The 23952-nt window shown below is 45.7% G+C and overlaps 1 protein-coding gene across 2 annotated transcripts in view; it reads right to left on the reverse strand.

The window, feature by feature from the left end:
- LOC126991062 (nose resistant to fluoxetine protein 6-like) overlaps nt 1-23952 on the reverse strand; it is a 60367-nt gene that overhangs the window by 29309 nt on the left and 7106 nt on the right. Inside the window, exons 2-5 of one of the 2 annotated variants that reach the window (XM_050849755.1) lie at nt 14664-14772; nt 6448-6532; nt 6071-6234; nt 1037-1202 (exon numbers count right to left, since the gene is read on the reverse strand). In XM_050849755.1, the coding sequence (XP_050705712.1) occupies nt 1037-1202; nt 6071-6234; nt 6448-6532; nt 14664-14772 (524 nt within the window). Of the gene's footprint in view, nt 1-1036; nt 1203-2240; nt 2609-6070; nt 6235-6447; nt 6533-14663; nt 14773-23952 lie in introns of those variants that run through there. The other variant, XM_050849756.1, reaches the window with a different exon arrangement.

A 23952-nucleotide genomic window follows, 5' to 3' on the forward strand; every position in this document is an offset into this window, starting at 1 on the left:
GTATTGCCCTTATTTTAAGACGACAAAAATCAGTGTTCAGATGATTCAAATGATTCCCACTCTCTCTAATACTAATTTACAAATATTGAAACATTACTAGAGCCATGTTCATTGACTGAGCCAGGTGTACAGTATTCATCATATCGTAACGTTTCCTGCATGCATGCACAGGGACCCTTGTGGCTAAATAGTTCTTCTTGCTTGGAGCCCTTTAAGCCCCGCCCAGACTAGGGGCAGTTGCCCGCCGTGCAAACACTGTTACATACTGCTTCAACTGTTTTGATGGTGGGAGCGAAGATGACGTCAGAAGCGGGAAAACTACGGACAAATTATCCAAGGGCCCTTGCCCGTGGGCGAGGCAATGCCTACTGGTGTGATGGTTGGTATAAAGAGCATGTTGCCAGACACACGAAGTTAACCTGCGGAACTCCCTTGCAGTCAGTTTCATATTTCCACTATACACTTGACGGGAGAACACGTCTATCCCGTGTGGCAAAGAACAGGTGTGGTCAAAAAAAGCCACCGTGCAATTAATTGACCTATATAGACAGCACCCTTGCTTGTGGAACTGTTCGACCTGGTAACCTGCTAGACAAGCAAGGAATAATTATACGATCAACGGGCAGTGCCCGGTGGGCAACTGCCTCTCGTGTGGACAAGAGTTTGCCCGCCCTTCTGCCCGGTGAACGGAGTAAAGACTGTGGCATACAGCAACATCTGGTAGCACTGTTTGTTGCCAGATCTGTTTCCTTTGTTTCTGTGCTTCTGACGTCATCCGGCTGCTTAGTATGATATGGTAACAGTGTTTGCACGGCGGGCAACTGTCCCTCGTCTGTACGGGGCTTAAGACGGCATGCGGCAATACAGATTGGGCCGGCCACAGGTTCTATCACGATTCATCAGTCTTGTTGGCATTATGATTTTCGCCATAATTCATAAATACATCACACAATAACACCTCTAAAGACCAGTAGATGAACAATAATGTTTCAGCATTAAAAAAAGGCAATTTTCATTCTTTTTAATGAGAACTTACGTCTCCAGTCTCCAGCATGAAATTGCTGACTAAAAGGATGTCCTTCCACCAATGCCTCTTGCAATTCTCGTACCAGTAGTCCCAGGCGGAGGCCGCAGGGCCGGACACAAAAAAGCGCAGCACTGTGGCCAGCAAACCTACCACGATGCCTATTGGCGGGACCAAGCTGGAATGATACAGGCGATCAGTGCGGCCAAGGTAACCTATATCAAATACAACTCTAATTCATGGACAATGAAGTGGAAATCCAATTTGCATGGCAAATATTTTGTTTCTGCATGAGCCCAGTTAAATTATGAATGTCAACCATACTGGGAATAAATTTATTTAAAACAAAGCCGAAATAGTCACAGAAACGAGAATAAATATATTAATATCAGCGCTGTCTGGCATCAGTTTCTTCACTGCGGATGAGTTAATCAGAGCGTTCAGTAATACCCACGACGAGTACCTTCAGCATTACGCTAAGTAAGCCCCTGTCAGTTGCCTTTCAGAACAACGACACAGCATCACACTAAGGTGATCGCGTTATACATGTGAGAAACCTTAAAAAGCGCTAGTCTGCATTTCTTTACGTAAATAAATGTGTCATTACATTAAGCTAAACTTATTATTTCTTGAGAAGGCAAAGTTGAGAGAGAAAGAAAAATCCATTCGTTATAACTCATTCTCCAGTAACTAAACTGTTTCATTTCATCTGTTAATCCAAAAGCGTGAATTTTCATCGATGGTATAGCATACATGCACACGAAAGACAAGCTTGTATCAAACAGTCCGGTCAGAGTATTCGCTCAAAAGAATTATGCTGCAGCTTATTTTTCAGGTTCATAAGAAAGACATATGGCTCTGTGATACAAGTAAAAGGCAGAGCTGGGCGCGTTACTGGATTTGGGGTAGTTCGCTACCGCTCCTCCGCACTTCGGACGCAGGTAGTCCGCACCTGTACTTCCGCGCCTAAAAATTTTTCGCTCGGTCCGCTACCGGACCTCCGCACCTCCGCTACTGTACGCAAAACTATTAAAGCGCGCCTGAAAAAACTAGTCCGCACCTCAAAAATAAAACAAAATAGTACAAGGCAATAATACATCAAGCTTCATATATATATATATATATATATATATATATATATATATATATATATATATATATATATATATAGAGAGAGAGAGAGAGAGAGAGAGAGAGAGAGAGAGAGAGAGAGAGAGAGAGAGAGATATATATTTACCTTCAAATGGGGTGGGCCTCTCAAGCGCGAGTCTGGAATGTTCTATGCGGTAACGGCTTATTCCTCCCTAATTTACATTTTCCCATTCTTAATTAAATTCTGGCATTACACTGGAAGGGGTCCAGCTCCACGTCAGACAAGGAAATGTCTGACGTCGCCAGCGGCGTAGGGGTTCTGGAAGCTGACGGTGCAGGCGTGCTGGTTCTGTAGCTCACGCTATTGACGCTACTATCCCCTGACACACTCCTGCTCCTGTCGCTATCACCTCTTTTCACGTATCTGTCCATGTTTATTTGTAAACACTAAACACTAAACAATCGCAGTGAATCACTAAATGTCAAAAGATTCTGAAAAGAAAAAGAAAATTGACACAGTGATCAGCTGGTAGCACATAGCCCGCCAAAACGCGCGAAAGTAATGCCGCGGACTGTTTGTCGTCTTCGTTTTTTTATCTTTGAAAATCTCAGGTGCGGAAGTCTGGACCCAAAATTTCGCCTGTCCGCACCTGTTACTTCCGCACTTTTGAAAACGTTCCGCACTTCCGGGCTTCCGCACCTCGTTTGGCGGTCCGCAGGTGCGGAGGAGCGGAGGTCCGGACCGAGGTGCGGAAGTGCCCAGGTATGGTAAAAGGTATTTTATTAATTCATCGGATGTAAATCATGTAGGAAATATTCGAAGTAGCATGAAACCCTGTTCAATGTGAGGCTGGCGAGTTTCTTGTAAAATTATTTCGCTTAACCTCACATTCAACAACATTTTATGTTATTTCGAGTATTACCGAAGTGATTTACACGCAATAAGTTATCAAAATACTGTTTATTTTCATTTACGGATCCTGATGTCTAATGTTTTTTTTTTCATGTAGTACCAAAAAAGATGTAGAGCATCATTATTTAAAGCCCCAGTGTGCGTTCGTGTCGGATCCGACTGCACTGTTCGATAAAGGCTTCTTTGATTTATTATCGACGCAAAGCGGCATCATTCGGATTCATATAAAAATATGGCGGTTATCTGTATATATAAACATTGAAATATATCAAGGGAGAAATAGTTTAAATATATATCATGAGTAGCCCTCGATAAAGACATGTTAATTTTCACCTAATCACGAGCTGGCAATAAGCGTGCCACATCTACGCTCATGAGTGGACAGATGAAAATAATAAAACTGAGTAAATTCTTTATAAAAATGGTGAGTATACTTAATATAGTTACGGGCGCGTTGAAGACATGGGAATCACGAGTACGGTAAACCTCAATGGTAATATAAATGAGATGGGGAGCTTTTTCAGAAACCTAGTAATGTGGCGGGTATGCACTTTCCACTCTCCCTGATGAGAAAAAAACTGCGATTAATGTACAATACAAATTCTAACTTACGTTTCAGAAGCTTGGTGACTTACCAAAAAATATTTAAGAGAAAATGCAAGAAGCTCACAAAAAAAAAAATGGAGAGAAAAATTTTGGATAAAATATTGAGAAACAGAAAGCTGGTACCAAGTATTTAGGAATATACAGCAAGCGTTATGCTGCGATCACACATCTGCGATTTGGCTCTGCGACGGTTGGCAATTTTGAAAATGCACGAAATCGTGGGAGCATCGCCATTGTCTCTGCGAGTTTGCCTCTGTTTCAACTCACAGCAACATGGCGAGGGAGGGTCGCTCGCCTATACGCACACGAGGGCGACAGGCGAGGGGACGTCGAGCTGAATCTTGCGTGAATGCGCGCGACTGTACGCAGTGGAGCCCAATTTTGAAAATAAAACCCGTTGCGACGGTTCGCGATGGACGCAGAGCCTGGCGACTATGCGCGACCGCCCCTCGTCTTGCCGCTCGACGACGCTCGACGTCGCACGCATGGTCGAGAAAACGTCGAGGGCGCGTCGCCCCCATAATAGGTGGGCAACACACCACACATTTTATATATATATATATATATATATATATATATATATATATATATATATATATATATATATATATATATATATATATATATATATATATATATATATATATATATATATATATATATATATATATATATATATATATATATATATATATATATATATATATATATATATATATATATATATATATATATATATATATATATATATATATATATATATATATATATACACACACACACACACACACACACACACACACACACACACTAACCAGAAATTAATCTTGTCACCCTGCATATCCCGACGCTCTAACGCTATCTCTGCCGAGTGGCTTAAAACTACCCACATGCTGTCCTGAAGACCACCCATCAACCCGGACTCTAGAGGAAGCCGTCCAAGCGAATCGAGAACGAGTTCCGGGGGGCAGCATGAGCCAACACAAGATGGCGCCACTATAAACACTCGCCTGCGCCAGAACGGGCTGGGCCGACCATCAGGCCCCACCTGGAAGAAGCCTTAGGCCGACCATCAGGCCCCACCGGGAAGAAGCCTTAGGCCGACCATCAGGCCCCACCGGGAAGAAGCCTTAGGCCGACCATCAGGCCCCACCGGGAAGATGCCTACCGGCGCAATAGGCAACAATGTAAAAAAAAAAAAAAAAAAAAAAAAAAAGTTATTATTTCGGCTGATCAACATTATAGGTTTTCAATATGGTAAAATAATCCCCATCTGGCAACACCAGTTGCTTGTGTCGATTCATATTTGATAGTCGGTTAGTAACGACCACCCAGTGCTTCAAGTAAGTAGTAGCCCGTGCTACCCTCCCTTGCTGCCGCTGATATTGCTTTATTGTTTCTTGCTTCTAATTCAGCAGTTCTTAACCTGGGGCTCGTGATCTCCTGGGAACGAAGTAAGTTGTTTTGAGGAATATTGGATTTTATTCGTATGGTGTAAGGTTTTCTGCATGTTATACCGTTTCTACAACTTCTGTAATAAATTGTAAGTGGAAAGAGTTTTACAATCTGTAATAATTTGCTAATAAGCTAATGAAGTAGTCAAGAGAAATACATTATAATTTTACTGTGTACTCTAGCTGATAATTTTACTGTCTACACTAGCTTATAATTTTGCATTTTGTTAAACCAGGCTATTATTTTGCATTTAGGAATACTATTCTATTATTTTGTATTCATGAAAACTAGGCTATTATTTAGCAGTTAGGAATACTATTATATTATTTTGTATTTATGAACACTAGGGTATTATTTTGCATTTAGGAATACTATTCAATTATTTTCCATTCATGAACACTAAGCTATTATTTAGCAGTTAGGGATAATATGCTATTAATATAAATTCATGACTATTAGTCTATTATTTTGCAGGTGGGCAGGGTAGGTGTGGCAGGACTGTGTGAGTGCTGGAGAGCGTCGCTCGCCAACGCTTTTTCACACCCTCCCGCTCTCTCACTTCCATTTCGCTTTCCGAAGCAGCGTCGCTGCCATACGCACAATGTACAAAGTCGCTCGCATATACGCTCACATACACCGCGACCCCTTGCGTTTGACGAGGGTATGTGAGCGCATACTGCGATAGTCTCTCGCTTAACCGTGCGAATAATCGTGCGATTTGGCCAATATCGCAGACTTTTTGCGAACTTTTTGAACATTTCAAAATGTTCGCGCGACGGGCCGGCACCCGCAAGTCGTGCGAACTTTACCGCGCGACTATTGCGACTAATCGCAGGGACGTCGCTACGATGTCGAGCGTATATGCCGATTTCGGAAATTTTCAAAATCGCCAACCGTCGCAGAGCGAAATCGCGGATGTGTGATCCCAGCGTTATGGCTGTGTGCATGTCACATTTCGTCTGATGGTTTTTGTAACGTACCGTATGAATCTGTGGACGAAGTAGAGAGGCACATTAAAGCGTCCTCCCGTCCTCTTGGCCGCCCTAAGCACACTGTAGGACACCAAGAGACCGCTCAGGAAAAAGAAGGTGTCGACGCTGGGATAGCCGTTCAGGATGACCTGCGCCACGAAGCCCTTCAGTGACTGCGGTGTGGAAAAGAGACACCGTCGAAGTTAGGTTACTCGAGGAAACAACACACCAACACATACCATTCATTAACATCAATGAAAACACCTGTTCATGAGAGAGAGAGAGAGAGAGAGAGAGAGAGAGAGAGAGAGAGAGAGAGAGAGAGAGAGAGAGAGAGATGCACATACTTAGGTGACAGGAGGGCCAAGGTAATGCTCTTCACTTACTGTAAAATATGAAGTAATGTTGACCATGTAAACGAGGGGCACAGTGATCTCGTGGCAGTATATCACCCACGTCATGGACAGGACTCTGTACGGGAAGCCAGAGAAGGACACATTAATTAACTGTTGTAATTACAGGTGCTGATGTTCCCTATATGTTAGGACTTGCTGAATAACGAAATACGAAGCTTCGAGGTTTGGAAGTATATTGTGTTTCGTGTGTCCAATTTCGTAGTGAGAGATTTCCAAGTTATGCCGCTCTTTCTAGGAGTCATGCGTTAAATAACCAAATAATTATATGTGTAATTTTATACTATAAAGGAGACAGACAAAAATCAAAATCAACATGAAAAAAGCAGAACTCGTTGGAGCTACAAAAAAGGATCAGAAGACACCAATGAGGTTGTCGATGCTGTTTAGCGAGGCGTCTTGACGCTCCCTTCTGGTAAATTAAGTAAGAAGAAGGGAGATGTACTGCTGAAGGAAGAATGTTCCATGTTTTACCAGAAGGAGATATGATCCGGGTATAGTCATTCATTAGAAAGTTGGACACACTGAGTGCCGAGAACAATAAGTTTTTAAAACCAAGCTTTTGAATAACTAAAATATGGACTAATGAACCATGGGCCACTGGATTTCAATTATGCCTGTATTTTATTATGTCAAACTATCGATCTATAAAGAGACATGTGACATAGAAGATATTAGAAAAATGTTTTGCAGGTGGTTGTCACAGGAAAAAATGCTGTTAACGTGGCTGAAAGCTTTTGTCACTAAGGTTGTAACAGAGTTTAGGAGAAAACAATTCTTTGAGACCATTCACAGAGATTAACGTTCCCCGTTATGTCAGCTACACAGCGATTATTGTTTTGAATATATATATATATATATATATATATATATATATATATATTTATATATATATATATATATATATATATATATATATATATATATTTTTTTTTTTTTTTTTTACAACAAAGGAGACAGGTCAAGGGCACACAAAAAAATAAAACAATAATAAAAAAAAAGCCCACTACTCGCTGCTCCCAAAAAAGAATCAAAAGAGGTGGCCGAAAGAAAGGTCAGTTTCGGGAGGAGAGGTGTCCTGATACCCTCCTTTTGAAAGAGTTCAAGTCGCAGGCAGGAGAAAATACAGATGAAGGAAGATTGTTCCAGAGTTTACCAGCGTGAGGGATGAAAGAGTGAGGATGCTGGTTAACTCTTGCATAAGGGGTTTGGACAGTATTGGGATGAGCATGAGTAGAAAGTCGTGTGCAGCGGGGCCGCGGGAGGGGGGGAGGCATGCAGTTAGCAAGTTCTGAAGAGCAGTCAGCGTAGAAATATCGATAGAAGATAAAAAGAGAGGCAACATCGCGGCGGAATTTAAGAGGTAGAAGACTATCAGTAGGAGGAGGAGAGCTGATGAGACGGAGAGCCTTAGACTCCACTCTGTCCAGAAAAGCTATGTGAGTGGAGCCTCCCCACACACACATTGGAAAACACATTGAATTATTGTTATGTGATACTTTTATTTTTAACACACACACACACACACACACACACACACACACACACACATATATATATATATATATATATATATATATATATATATATATATATATATATATATATATATATATATATATATGTAGATAGATAGATATATAGATAGATAGATAGATAGATAGATAGATATAGATAGATCGATAGATAGATAGATAAACCCCCGCGTACACCTCCCACCGCGAACCCCGTTGCCGTGTCGTAATTAATTCGCCGAATATTCGGGGACATGTCCCCGAATAATCATGGCCATTCGGCGACATGTCGGAGACATGTCCCGAATATTCGACGATAAACACGAATAGTTGGCGACATGTCGGCGAGAAATTCGCCTAAAAATTAAAATTTCAACGGTCAAAATTCGGCGACATTTCGTCGAACACCGCGAATTGGACGCCGAATTGTCCGGGACATGTCGGCGACATTTCGGCGACAATTCGGCGTTCATTTTGCATTCGTGCACATTTGGCGAACGGCCGCGAATTTTTCATGCAACATGAAACTTTCGTGGCGGTCGTGACCAACTGTCAAAAGTCGCGCGGTGGACGCAGACATGTCCCCGAATGGCAAAGAACAGGCAAGAAAGATGCCGAACTTATCCACGACACAGGATGGCCTTCATATTCGCGCACATTCGTGAACCAAAATTCGGCAGTGTATTTGCAGCTTTACTCAGCTTTAGTGTTAAGACTGCTGACTGTAGACGAGGAAACACTTCCTGGAGTTTGTTTAAATGAGACTGAGTGTCCTTAGAGACTATTATTATGTCATCCAGGAAGACAAAGACACAGTTCTCCAAGAGACCTGCAAACACTGATTTAATGAGACGTTATAAGGCAAGTGGGGCTCGAGAGATGACAAATGGCATTTTCTTGAAGGCGAAATGGCCTGACGGTGTGCTGAAGGCAGGTAGTTCCTTCGATTCCTCGTCCATCGGGACTTGCCAGTACCCTGTCCGTAAATCAAGTGTGGAAAGCACCCTATTTTGTGGGCCGATGGACATCAGAATGACCTGCAGACCTGGTAGTGGGTACCTTTCCTACTGACAATGTTTGTTTAATTCCCTGTAGTCAACGAAAGGGCGGTTCTTGCCGTCCTTCTTATGGACTAGGATCAATAGAAAGTTCAAGGGTGAGTTACTCTCCTCAATAGTATCTTGAGCTAGCATGTCCTACATGCACGATCTTGTCTAGTTGTTTGCGTTGTGAGTTAGGGAACCTATACGCAGGTATATATATATATATATATATATATATATATATATATATATATATATATATATATATATATATATATATATATATATATATATATATATATATATATATATATATTTTATGTCGCGGCCTGTTGCGCCGGTAGGCTTCTTCCCGGTGGGGCTTGATGGTCGGCCCAAGGCTTCCTCCCGGTGGGGCCAGATGGTCGGCCCAGCCCGTTCTGGCGCAGGCGAATGTTTATGGTGGCGCCATCTTGCATTGGCTCATGCTGCCCTACCGAAGCTCATCATCCTAGAATCTAGAGTCCGGGTTGATAGGTGGTCTTCTGGACAGCATGTGGGTAATTTTAAGCCACTCGGTGGCGGCTGAAAAATCCCAGCTTGGTGGCAACGGGCGGGGATTCAACTCGCGTCCTCCTGAACGCGGCGCCGTCACTCTATCGACTCAGCCACCGCCTCCCTGGAATGTGGTGTTCCACCAACGTAGTGCTCCCAATGGTTTCCTTGGTAGAGAGATCACAGAGTGATACTGCGGAAGTAGCTCTGTTATGTTGTCCTTTATGTCGGGATAATCATCGTTAGTGAGATAAGCCGGTAAAGCGTTCTTTACCTTCTTGGTGTGCGCCGCGTCGTCAAGCGACTACGAAGGGGGAATTTCCGCCAACTCCGTCACCATCCCAATGCGCACTGGGGGCATGACAAAGTCTGTGATATACGTACCTTTGCGTAAGATACGTGGAAATGGGTTTGGGTTGTGAATGAACAGACGCGTAAGACCTTCATGGTCCACGCTGCACAATGCTGACTCCAGGCATAGATGTTTCACTTTCAACGACTCAGGCACACTGATAGCCTCACACACATCATGCACACCTGCAAGCCTCAGCCTGACCAGAGTAGATTCGTGGCCACCTACCAGGACGTTTCCCGCCAGGCAACCTCGAATGGCCCCGGAGTCTTGCGAAGAAGAAGAAAGAGTTGGAGGAATAGGAGTGGAGTCGCACTGTACTGTTACTGTACGTTCATTCGTCTCTGGCGGCGACTGTGAATGATCCTCCGAAGACGACCGCTCGACCACGCATGCAAGATCAGCTGGAACCGTCGCTGCTACCTGCGACTGGGCTAATAAGGGTTTTGGGTAACACAGTGTCGGTAGCAACTTGTCATTTTGGGTGATGTATCGCATCGACGGGCAATGGTTGAGTTTAAAGCTAGCCATGTCCTCGAAACCCAAGGGAATGTTGAGGTTCTCCGTCACGTGAAATGTGGCACTGATCTCTGGAAGACCATCAGCTAGTGTGAAAGAGAGGAGAACTTTACCAGGACTAGATAGTCTTCGCTGTCTAGGCCTGCGAGACGCATTGAAGGTGGTTAGAAGACAAATACATGTTTCCCTTCCGTATTATGTAGGGTTCTGAGAGTCTGGAGGTTAATAACGTTGGCCGCCGCCCCGGTGTCTAAAAAGACACTTATGGCGGCACCATTTCCTCGTGACCTTACCGCCATGGCTACGAGAGGGGTCGACGGAGACAGTGCCAACCGAACACTCTCCAGGTGTCCGTTCTCGATATATGTTTTTAGTAAGTCAGTTTTAACCCTCTTTTTCATGTCCTTTGAATTTGCTTTGACACTGTCCCTTGGCAACGTGTCCGGTGGGTTGGGCGAGGCCGTGCGCTTGTCTTCCCCCAAGCTCTTACGAACTCGGAGCGCCTTGACTCTTGCGAGCTATGGCTCCTTGAATTATGGTAAGAACAGTATCGTGAGGGAGAGCAGAAGAGTGTTGAGTACCTGCCGTGGCTTTGAGAGCGAGATGGTGAACGGGAGGGACGCCCCCTCCTGTCCGGAGAACCGGATCATCTGCTCCGTCTCCTCTGGTATGGGTTGGACCTCTCCGACGAACGACCCGACGCTCTTCCAGCTGTGAACGCTCGCACCGTCTTCGGACATAAATATAGTCTGTTGCATGTTCCAGTATGGAAGAGTCTGGCTTGAGTCCGTCATCCTCCTTGAGTTTCTCGAATATCTTATCGCTTATCCTCAGCAAGAAGTCTAGATAACCTAGGATGAGCCGTAGGTTATCAATGGTAATAGCTTGGTGTTTTGTTGCCCGCTCATGGCAGCTAAACTGCAAGATAACATCGCTCACAATCACTGATCAATGACGGACAGCCGCATGAACGGGAATCTTCTCCCACCCGTTCCTAAGGTCTTTTGCCATCTTGAAAAGGACAGAGACTGGGCCTAGCTTTGACCGAGCCGCGAACACAGAGATGATCTTTTGGCGCAGGGAAATAAAAGATTTTGTCTTCTTAAAATAATCACTCATTATGATGCACCTTGCAACGCAATCACTGGGATCCACGAGGTCCTTGAGGATGTTTATCTTGTCCTCATCTGTCGTTAGGCGACGTTTTGTGATGACGTCATCTACGTTTCAAAAGAAGGTATGAACATCAATGCCGCCCTCCTCCCCTGTGAAGCGAGGGGGTTTTGTGTCATCATGAATAATCGTGACCGCTGTAGGAGCAGCGTCAGTAGTTTTCTCATCCGGCATGATTGAGGGGTCTGATTTAGGCTTGCGTTTACCGTCCCGCAGTAGTGTATTGTTGGCTTCGGCAGAATGTGCTACTTGCCCTTCCGGAGATACTTTTTCTCTCTTTGACAGCGTCTCTAGAAGTTCCCGGTCCTCTAAGGAAACATTAGAGGAACGACAGGTGTGAACGGGGGAAAGACGAAGGTAAAGGGGTGGTTACGAAACTTGGAAACAGGAAAAAAAGTAACAAGGAAAGACCTCAGCTCAAAAGTAGAGAAGTGGATGTTAAAGCCGTGAGGTGGATGTGGGAAGCGATGGTCAGTGCTTGCCCGCGTGGTGACGGTGGCGCCCTGCGAAAATAACAGAAACAGTAAAAAGGACAACAAAACACCTAAGTACCTTGTAAAACAGCTTGCTTGCAGGCACTATTCCACAAAAAAAGATAATAGGAAAGAAGGCGGGTGGGCGGTGCCGGGGGACTGGTGAGGAAGGCACTGCATGACGTGGCGTCGCTGTGTCAGCACTGCATGGCGGGCGTCGCTGGGCTGGGCTGGCAACCGGGTGCAACCGGTCAGCGTACCCGGTGGCGTGAGGCCCTACATGTATACCCTAGCCTAAATCAGGTAGGGCAGGAAGACTAGTCCAGTTATGGTTGGAGACGGCCGGAATCCTGCGGCGATGTGTAACCGTCGGGTGTACGAAGTCGTTGTCGTGGACGACGTTGCCGGGGGCCGACTCGCCTTACAGTGGTCAGAGCAGTCAGTGACTGTAGCTCCGTGTCTGGCTGGCTGGCTGAGGCTGTGGGTGGCTGCTGGCTGATAGTGTGGCTGTTTGGCTGCAGGTGAGGCTGGCTGGCTCGTGGAGACCGCCGGCGCTGATGGAGTGCTTTGAGAGTGCTGTATTGACGCGTTTGAGGCGAGATGCAGCAGGGGGGCCGCACCTTACAGTGCGCGGTGGGGGGTCTCCATTCCGTGAATTAAGTGAGACGCGTTGTTAGGGTCACTCGTCCACAGTGTTTCAAGTCCGTTCTATAACCGCTGCCACCACCGATATAACCTTTGGTTGTGTTTATGGAAAAGTCTTTGTTTTGTAGTCCAAAATATATATTTATCTGCGAGGCACAAGAAGAACGGTATGTACAAGCCGCGGACGAGACGAATGACGAACGTGTTAATGTCACGGCAGCCAGCTTCTTACTGGTTGCGACTGGCAGAGAACAATACAAGCTTTACAAAACTATATTGCCACGTGATTCGTGAGTGATATGGAAAGATTCGTGCATAACACTTGTACCCATTTCCTTTCAACTCCTTCGTACTCAAATATTTTTCATCCCACTCTTTTTTTAAAGCATGGATCCTGAGTCTACATGATTTTTATTATGATGTGGGTGTAGGTTACGTCCCGATATAAATATACAGAGAGGGTCAAAATTGGCTCGAAACATAAACTGTGCCGTAACGGCGTTCATTCGCCTCGGCATTTGTGTGTGCAAGAGAGGCGAGACTAAGCAAACAAATATTTTTACCCTCTATATATTTTTACATCGGGAGGCAACCTACACCAAGAGAATCAGAAAAGCATCTAGATTCAGGATACGCACCTTAAAAAATGTTGCCTTAGACATCTCGAATGCTTTTGACAGAGTCTGGCAGAAATCTATGCTCTCCAAAGTACCCTCCTACGGACTATATCCCTCTCTCTCTACTTTCATTTCAAGTTTCCTTTTTTTGCTCGATCTATCTCTATTGTGATTGACGCTCACACTTTTTTTCCCTGAACCTATCAACAGTGATGACCCGCAGGGCTCTGTCCTATTTCCCACTCTCTTTCGTGGTTCATTGATGATCTTTTCAAAACAAACTGTCTTGTCCATTCTTACGCTAATGATTCTACTCTGCATTACTCACCATCGTTTGATAAAAAAACTCCCAACAATAACTACATAATTCCAGGCTAGAGACCGCAGAACGCTTAACCTCAGACCTTATTATCATTTCTGATTTTGGCAAGAAGAATTTGGTGTCCTTTAGCGCCTCAACAACTCAGTCCCCGCCAGTCAACTCGACGAAATCCTTCAAAAACCTATCCCGAAATCTTCTACAACACTCAGCTGTCACCCTCTTCTACAGTAAACATCCTTGGTCTATCCTCATCTCAAAATTTCAACTAGAAACTCCATATCTTCTCTCACTAAATCATCTTCCTCGAGGTTGGGCGTTCTGTATCGTCTCTGCCAGTTTTATTTTTATTTATTCCCAATGCCATATGCTACCCATATCCAAGGGCCTTGTCCGCCCTCGTATAGAGTATGCATCTCAATGAGCTCATGTGTTTGGGGCTCCACACACACAGCTCTCTTGGACCGAGTAGAGTCAAAAACTCTTCGTCTCATTAGCTCCTCTTTCTGACAGTCCTCTTCCTCTTAAATTCCGCAGCCAAGTTGCATCTCTTTCGATCTTCTGTCGATATTTTTACGCTGACTGCTCTTCCGAACTTGCTAACTGCATGCCTCCCTCGCTCTCGCTGCCCCGCTGCACAAGACTTTCTACTCAAATTCACCGCTATACTGTCCAAATACCTTATGCAAGAGTCAAGCAGCATTTTCGTTTTTTATCCCTTTCATTGTTAAACTCTGGAACAATCTTCCTTCGCCTGTATTTCCTCTTACCTGCGTGTTGAACTCTTTCAAGAGGAGTTAATCTAGACACCTCTCCGCCCGAGATTGACCTGTCTTTTGACCGTATTTCTGAACTCTATTTTCTATTGGGGAAAAGTTTAGCTGGCATTTTTTCTCTTTTTTTTCCCTTGAGCTGCTTCCTGTGCTGTAAAATGAAAAAAGTAGTAGTAGCAGTTTATTTTTTTATATTATATTATTTTCTTTCACTAATGTTATTATACCTCATGGCATGAAGGCAGCTGATGGTTCCCGGCGCACTCGACGGATTCACTTGGAGTATCTTGCCAAGGTTGGTGTAGGCGGAAAACACCAGCAAATAGCGGAGGACACCTGCGCGGAGGGAAAGTAGCATATGTTAGCGCTGACACACACGTACACACACACACACACACACACACACACACACACACACACACACACAGACACACACACACACACACACACACACACACACAGACACTCACACACACGCACACACATAAATCTGACAGGCGGCTGTTCGAGCCCCGCTCAGGCCAGAATCTGTCCACTGACAAGGTCCGGTTACTGTTCCCCCTTGAGCAAGGGAGATGGGATGTGTGGTGTGTGAGGTTTTGGCAGTACCCATAGATCGACTATAAAGAGCATGAGCTTGCTATTGTCGGGAGGGTACTTGCTGATGACTGCGAGTCCAGCTCGTTATCAGGCCGTGGTGAGTTACATATTCCCATTACCCCCAACCACACAAACACACAGAATATCTTGTATTGACTTCTCGGGGTAAATACGCGGCCCCAGGCGCTGCCTACTAGCGCCCTTGCTCAACTTGATGACTTAACCCCTTTCTCCTCTCGCCATAAACCTTTGCAAGGAACCATCACTTAAAAACCAAACCATGAAAAACACTTTGGGTATATTGCGGTAACAAAATGGTGTCAAACAGTGAATGCGGTGTGTCTACGGTGCCAAGGGAGAGAAGCGATGGATGAGTGTGTTCTTAGCGCACGCATCAAGCCTCTTTGCTCTTTACCCTGCTATAGCCACGTCCACACTGGGCCTGATCACCCGCTCACTCACACAGCGGGTCGTGTGTCTGCTGCACAGCCTTGTGAGCCAGTAACTCAGGCGCTCATGACAGGAAATCTTTATCATCACAGGGAGATGATTCTCCATCTGACCGTCGTGCACCCCACCCCTCTTCACAAAAAGATCGTCACTCGTCTGGCTGGACACAATCGCCACAAAGGAGTTCAGGGCTCTCAAAGTGGTGTGCCGTTTATTCCACACACGAATGATTTGTGATCCAGCGTCTTTAACGCAGTTTGGGCACTCCGAGTCAACCTGTCCATATTTTGCTGGTTTGCTTCTCATGTAATTCAAAGATTTTAGGCATCATTTTTTAGTCACTCCAAAATTTGCACTCCACTGTGATGGACTGTTAGGCCATCAGTCCCTTGATCCCGCTCCAGTGACATGTTCCCTAAATCAGAGTTGGGCATCGCTAACGAATTTGAACTTCCGCCATCACAAATCCTCTAACTTATTCCATAACTTTGGCAATCGCAATTCCGCAAATTTCGATATTTAGTTTAAATCGCAATCCCAAATCTGCTATCGCAAATAGCTACACATTGTTTGCAGTTTTCCGCCACAAAACTTGACACCACACACGCAAACTGCAAACAAATTTTTTAGACTGGACACTGTTCATTGACTGCAACAAGCGATCGCTGAAATGTGTTATGCTGCACAACGGCAATCAGTTTGCCTCTGTACCCCTCGCTCACTCGACTACACTGAAGGAGAAGTATGAAGCTGTGAAGTACGTGCTGGAGAAAATTCGTTATGATCAGCATGAGTGGTTGATTTGTGTTGACCTGAAGATGGTGAACTTTTTGTTGGGACGACAGTCCGGGTTCACCGAGTACCCGTACTTTCTGTGCATGTAGAGACAAAGCTCATCATTACACGAAGAACGACTGGCCTGTACGAGAGGAATTGGTGCCTTGCAGAGCAAGGAACATCATAAACAACCCTCTGGTGGACAGACAGGATACTCTTCCCACCGCGGCACATCAAGCTCGGCTTGATCAAACACTTCACCAAAGCTCTGGACAAGGATGGTGGCTGCTTCACTTACTTGTGCCACGCTTTTCAAGGATTGACCATGGAGAAGTTGAAAGCTGGCATCTTTGTCGGTCCTCAACTCCGTCAGCTCATCAGAGATCCATAGTTTGAAAACTCAATGAACGGAGTGGAACTGGAAGCGTGGAAGGCTTTTGTTCTTGTCGTGAAGAATTTTATTGGCAACAAGAAGGCCAGGAACTACACAGAACGTGTTACCAATATGCTGACTGCTTCCAGAAACCTCGGATGCAACTTGAGCATCAAAATGCATTACTTATTCTCATATATGGATCGGTTCCTGAGAATCTGGGATCAATGAGCGACGAGCAGGGGGAGAGACTCCATCAGGATATGAAAGAGATGGAGACCAGGTATCAGGGACGCTGGGATGCAGTCATGATGGCTGATTACTGTTGGACTCTGAGGAGAGATATTCCTACCCGCTGAGCATTCTAGTAGTTCGAAGAAACGGAAGCTCATGCACTGAATTTTGAACATGATGACCTAATATCCAATTTACATATACCTGCCTTTATCAATGTCGACTATTGAATGTATACACTAATCTTCTTTTTTTTGTAACATTTAATTAATGAATTGTGTTGGGAAACTTTTTTTTTAAATATTTCGGATGAGAAATATTAACAACAAGAAACCGAAAATGTCACAAAATGAAATCGATTTAGTTACAAGATCGGATTTTTTTTAAATCGACCTGACCTGATCGAGAGAAATGTGTGTCATTTTCGGATTCAGCGGTGCAAATTTGTCATAAATCATTTTAAAAAAAAATTAAACAACTTACATTTTTTTGTAAACCAGTGTACAAATTAATTTGTAATAATCTGATATGCATCTATTTTAAACTTATTTTTAATGAGAAGAGCTAAAGGAAGTTCATCAGTGTGACTGTTACAACTATTTCCATATTCATATGCCCTGTCTCCTTCTATATACTTATTATGATGTTTATAATAAAATCCCCGGAGAGGTTTATGTGAATAAGCTTTTTGTAAAAAGTGGAAAAGGCAACAATTTAAAAAAAGTTTTGGTTAATCAGTTTTTACTTTTATATTTGAAGAATCCATCAGATTGAGCCTGTCCCTTACATACACGAAATGAGATTTAAGTCTAAGAAATCCTCCTCCGAATTCTCCATTCTCACCTCCTCCACTTCCTCCACCTCCTGTTCCGTGGTGACTTTATTTTCTGGCTGCTGGGCACTGGTGCATTGGGCAGCTTCACCAGCTTGGCTTGGTGTATGGTCCGTAGGCCTACTATCCACGCTGGATGTCTTTAGATACTTGTACATGGTCACGGACTCGCGTACAGGCAGTGCGGGAAGTTAGGGCAGCAGATGTGCAGATGTGCGTTGTCCACTACAAACTGGCAGACTGGCCACCAGAGAGCCTGTCATACAACTGAGTTGCTGGAGATGATGAGCCAGTATATGTTCACACAGGCGAAGTCAGTGGCGATTGGGATGCAACTTGTCCTAAAATAGAACTGCTGGCCAGTAACTTGTAGCACACTTGACTTGAATATCTACTTTCTTCGTGTAAACTAGCTTTTAGTAGGGCTAGGCGCGCTGGGAGCCGGGCTGGCTCTTCCACGTGTTAGCGGAGGTTAGCGGAAGTAATACCGCAAACGCTAATCGGCATATTAGCGACCTTTTTTTGTCACAAACGCAAATCCTCAAATGAAATGGAGCTTCCGCTATTGCGGCTTTGCGGACTAATTAGTGGAAGTGCCCAGCACTGCCCTAAACGTTTTGCTAATTTTACAGATGGGATCTTTCACCATACGATGGGCAACCCGAGCCTTCTTCTTAGCCAGACCGTCTCTGCCCTTCCGGCTATGCCACATGACGACGCATCATCAATACAAGCCTCGCTTGAGCCAACGGCCCTCCACACGGCCTTTCATCAAGTCACTTTCGGTGTGGCTGATGGAGTTTGCATTTTAATGGAGAGAATTGGACTCTTGAAACACACAGGCGAGCTCGTTGAGAATGGAGAAGATAAAAAAAAACATTCCGGAGAAAGTTCAGGTATATGAGGGCGAAGATAACGACAAGTTGAAGGATGTGATTCTCACGAGGCAGGTTCTCCAGGATGAGATTAGTAGGTTGAAGACAAAACAAATTGCCGGGCCCAAACGAAATATTCCCACTGGATCTGAAACAATGCAGGGAGGTCCTCAGTGGCCCACTTACCGATATCTTGAATCAATCAATCAATCAACAGGGGTATACGCCGGGGGGCGCGTCGCCTCGCCCACCCTACGACGCCAGGCCCGGGGATCCCTCCGGGCGAGTCTCCATGCAGGCCCTCTTCCCAACCCGAGTACCTCCCGGCAGGATCTATCGACTTGCTCAATCCACGAACTCCGTGGGCGTCCCCTTGGCCTCCTCCACTCAGGATTGTCTCTTACAGAGACAACCCGATGAGCAGGATCAGCTTCCGTAAAACGTGCCACGTGCCCGTATAGCCGGAGTTGGCGTTGGCGGACTACGCAGGTAATATTATGTCGAATCAGTCTCACGGAGTAGTCGCCGGTTTGACATGATTCTGCGTAGACACTTATTACCAAAGGCATCAGTTCGCCTCTCCAAGTCCCCATTTAGTGTCCATGTCTTACAACCATAGAGTAAGACAGGGAGCACAATGGACTTGAAGATCCGGACCTTTGTCCTTCTGCACAGGTATCAACAACGCCATATACTCCTGTTGAGCGAGTCCATAACACCATGAGCCAGACCAATCCGCCGTAAGACTTCCTGGCCAGACTCACCGTTGTTATGAACTACGCTACCAAGACACGTGAAACTTTCTGAGATCTCAACGTCTTCGCCACACGCATGAACAGACTGCACTGTTTCATCCAGCAAGCCTCCAAACACCTGTACCTTGGTCTTGGCCCAGGAGACCTGGAGTCCCAAGGGCTTCGTCTCCTCGTGCAGTGCCTCGTGAGCCATCACCAAGACCTCCAGCGAGTCCGCCAGGATTACTGCATCATCAGCAAAAACAAGGTCAGTGACCCTGGTATTGCCAATAGATGCTCCGCAATGACTCTGGTCCACAATTCTGCCCAGTACCCAGTCCATACAAGTGTTGAAAAGCGATGGGGCAAGGACACAGCCCTGCCTCACTCCAGCATTCACGGGAAAGAAGCTGGACAAGCCCCCCACACATTTCACAGCACTCTCTATCCCAGAATACAGGCCAGTCAGCAGACCAATAGTCCTCGCAGGAATCCCACGGAGTCGCAGAAGATCCCAGAGTACCACACGATGCACTGAATCAAACGCCTTCTTCAGATCGACATAGGCTGCAAACATGCCCTGTCGAAACTCACGTCGCCCCTCCACCAATATGCGAAGCGCTAGGATACGGTCAGTTGTTGACTTGCCAGGCGTGAACCCAGACTGTTCAGGTCTCTGCAGCTTCAGCAGCTGGCTGCGAAATCGTATCAGCAATAGGTGGGCAATCACCTTGCCTGGTACACAGAGCAGTGTAATACCACGGTAGTTGTTGCAGTCCTGGCGGTCCCCTTTCCCTTTCCAGATAGGGACGACCAACCCCCTCTTCCAGTCAGGAGGAATGGTACCAGACTGCCATACGGCAGTCAAGACCGCATGCAACCCGCGGATCATGGCCTCACCTCCAGTTTTGAGCAGCTCCGCACTGATGTTACATGTGCCAGGTGCCTTACCACCCCTCAAGTTGGCCACAGCTTCTCTGACCTCGCCCAGAGAGGGTAGGCTTTCGTCATTGAGTGGGTCAGCATCCACCACCTGCAACCCAGCAATTGGAAGCTGCCCACGTGGAGGGTCCGCCATGTACAGCTGCTCAAAGTACTCAGCCCAACGAGCCCTCTGCCCATCCATGTACGACACGAGGTAGCCGTCAGCTGTTCGGATAGCGCTCACCTGAGAGGGAGACTTAGAGCGGAGCTTCTTCAGGGCTCGGTAAGCAGGTCGAAGGTCATTCGCATTTGAATGGTACTCGACTTCCTCAGCGAGACCCCTGACATAACTCTCCTTGTCTCTCCTCAGGAGAGCTCTAGTCCTATGTGACAGAGCCCTGTATTGGTCCCGGTTCCCAGCAAGTCTGGCAGCGAGACTCTCCTCAATATTCTCCAGCGTCTCCACCGAGGCAAAGCCACCCCTAGATCTCGGGCGCTCTCCAATGCACTTCTTGGCAGCTTGCAGAATCTCACGTTTGAAGGTATCTCACAACTCTACAGGGTCCTCCAGGGTGCCAAGCACTTCGAACCGATTTGAGACTGTCACTGCATACTCCTGAGCACATGCCAGGTCCTTCAGCCTCTCGAGATGGAACACAGTAGTGTTGCATTTCGAGATTCTTTTTGACCTGACGTGAAGCTTGAGTGTTGCAACAACAAGCCTGTGGTCAGTTGCAAAGAACTCAGCACTCCGGTAAACCCTGCAGTTCTGAAGGATCCTCCAACGAGTACTTACGAGAATGTGGTCAATCTCCTAAGCTACCCCTCCGGCGTCGCAATACCAAATCCAGCGGTGCAGCTCTGTTCTCTGATACCAGGAACCCGCAATAGGTGCACCTAACAATACCATAGCCGATACAGGATTCAGGACGTTTCCTAAGTTAAAGAAGGTAATATTATACTTGTATTTCGTAAAGAATCCTTATAACCAAAAACTAACTAAAATTATGAATATTCTTTTTCTTGAACACAACATTCAATAAACAACAGAACAATAATATGAAAATACGTATAGCTACCGTTGCCAGATTGTCGTACTCAGAGCATAGTATTTAACGGTTTCTGACGCCTAACTATTGCCAAGAAACATCAGGATCTTACTCTTTTTTACGAGAACTATAAATTAGTTTCGTTATTGGAACCCAAAAGACAGTTTTGGGGCAGGAAGTCGGGAAATATAATCGGCTGAGTATGACAATCTGGCAATAATCTGTGGCCGAGGCAGCAGCAGCCTGCCATATTGCGGGTGTCAGATACCTAAAATAGCATACTTTTACTGCGTGAAGCAGGTGATGTCACTTATTGTGACTTCGTGAGCTTTCGTATTTATCTATTTGTGTATATTTCATGGTGGCAAAACTTAAATTACTAGTTTCATTTTTACTAGTGACACGAATTTGTGACTGTTTATCACAATAGAATTTCACTCTAATAAGTGAATCAGACACCATAGAAATGTTACCAGTGTGTGTATGAATGAATACCAAGATAAGCACATACTTTGCTTTAACTCTAGGATGTCTCGTGGATCATTAATAAATAAAAACAAAATATCCGGCAAAGCTACTCTTTAACCATTACCTTTAATGGCGCCCAAAAAACAGTCCCTCCGCCAAGTTTGTACCCCACTTTTGGTAATGTTAGGGGCGCCTATTCTCAACCTTCTGGATTTTGCAAAATTCAGGAGAGAGCTGTTGATGTTCCTGGTACCAGATCCATGGGGACCAACACATAGCTCGTAGCCAACCCTGTCAGTGCCAGTAGTAGCATTGAAGTCGCCCAGGACAATGAGTGTGTCCCGGGGAGGGCACTGGTCTAATACGGAGTCGAGTTTGGCTTAGAACGTCTCCTTCTCTTCAGTTTCACGCATCTCGGTAGGAGTGTACACTGCAACAAGAGACATGAAGCCCAGTGTGCTTCAGCCTCACCTTAATTCATGATTCACAGCATGGGTTGTCTTACTAACCTGTTGTCCTTCTACACTAAAGTGATCGAGGCGGTTGACAGAAATGAAAACTATGACAGACTATATCTTTATTACAGTCACCTACACCTTTGACCAGGGATACGTGCGGCTTGCCATACCAGAGCCGCTACGTTACAAGGTGGCGGCACATCTGCAAGCAAGGCACCAACGGCTGGATTTAATGCTGAGGCGGGTCAGGCAATCCGTCTTCTGGCCTGGCATGAAAGGGAACCTGCAGCATCTCAGGTCGCTGTGCGCGGGCTGTGAAAGCCACACGCCGCCTCCTGAGTGGCTATTCCAGTCAATGGTGGCAGACCTGTTCCAGCTTGATTGGCACACGTACCTGGCCTATGCTGACCACCTCACAGGTTGGCTCGAGGTGGCCCATTTCCCTTGGAACGCCTCATCCAGCAAAATGATGGCACACCTACGAAAGATTTCCGCAAAGTAAATAACTCCTGAGCTGCTGTCCACGGATGCAGTCACAGACCTGGTCAGCAGCGAAATGACGGACTTCCTTCGCAAATGGAAAGTGACGTCAATGGTGTCCTCGCCACACTACCAGCAGTCCAACTAAAGAAGAGAGGCAGCATTGAGGATGGCGAAGCGTGTGTTAAGAGGCAACATAGGAACGGGCGGGAGCATGGACAACGACAGGGTGACGCAGACTTTCCACTAGTACGTGAATAACCCGCTGCGACGCGTTGACAAGTGTCCGGCCCAGCTGGCCGCTGGCCGGCAGCTCCGTAATGTCGCCAACTGTGTTGGCTCTACCCGGGAGATACTTTATCACTTGGCTGAAGTGTTGAATAGTGTCCCAATTGCCCGTCAGCAGTACAAGGTTGACCAGCACTAAAGGCGAGCAGCATGGCTCAGTCCCAGACTGACACGGAGTAAGGTACCCAGGCAACTGCTAACAGTGAATGCAGGCGACTGGTTACTCGTCCAGGATGCGGCCACGGGCGTGTGTTATTGGTCTGGGTTGGTCTTGGAAGCCAAACCACACAAACTATACGCAGTCAGGCTGTTAGGCAGCGACAGTGTCTCCGCAACCGCAGGCATTGTAACGCCGTCTAGCCAGATGGTATCTCACCCTTCAACACCTCAGCCAAGTGATAAAGTATCTCCCGGGTAAAGCCAACACAGTTGCAGTCGCATTGTTGCGCTGTTGCTGCAGTTTCAAAAATTTTAAATTTCCCATTTGTCGACTATTAGACGGCCCAACGCAATGATGCATTGTGACCTAAAGTAGTCAACGCCTTCAGGTCTGGCGACGACTTTACCCTACCTCACTAACCTGCATCTATTTGTGCCTTTTCCCTACAAGATGGCATTCTTTGTCGTACTGTAGCTATTAAGAGGAGGGACGTAACTCGGGCCGTCATCCGTAGTGTCCTTGTAAAGTGTCCTGCAGCATATCCATGCCACTCTCCATGCTGATCATCCCGGACTGAACAGACCCTTACCCTGCAGCCTGCCTTAAGTACTATTGGCCCACTATGAGACGATGTTGAAATAAATGTAACGGATTGTGTATCCTGTGCAAATTTTTAAGGGCTCTACATAATGAGCTCCAATTTCGGAATATTAGTTATCAGGACCTTTTGACGTTGACTGTTGCAGCTCCCTTGCAGTCATCAAGGCTCCTCATACGTCCTTGTCTTCATTGATCACTTCCGCCGTTTTGTGGT

The sequence above is a fragment of the Eriocheir sinensis genome, unplaced genomic scaffold (genome assembly GCF_024679095.1).
Source record: "Eriocheir sinensis breed Jianghai 21 unplaced genomic scaffold, ASM2467909v1 Scaffold235, whole genome shotgun sequence".
Classification (NCBI taxonomy): Eukaryota; Metazoa; Arthropoda; class Malacostraca; order Decapoda; family Varunidae; genus Eriocheir; species Eriocheir sinensis.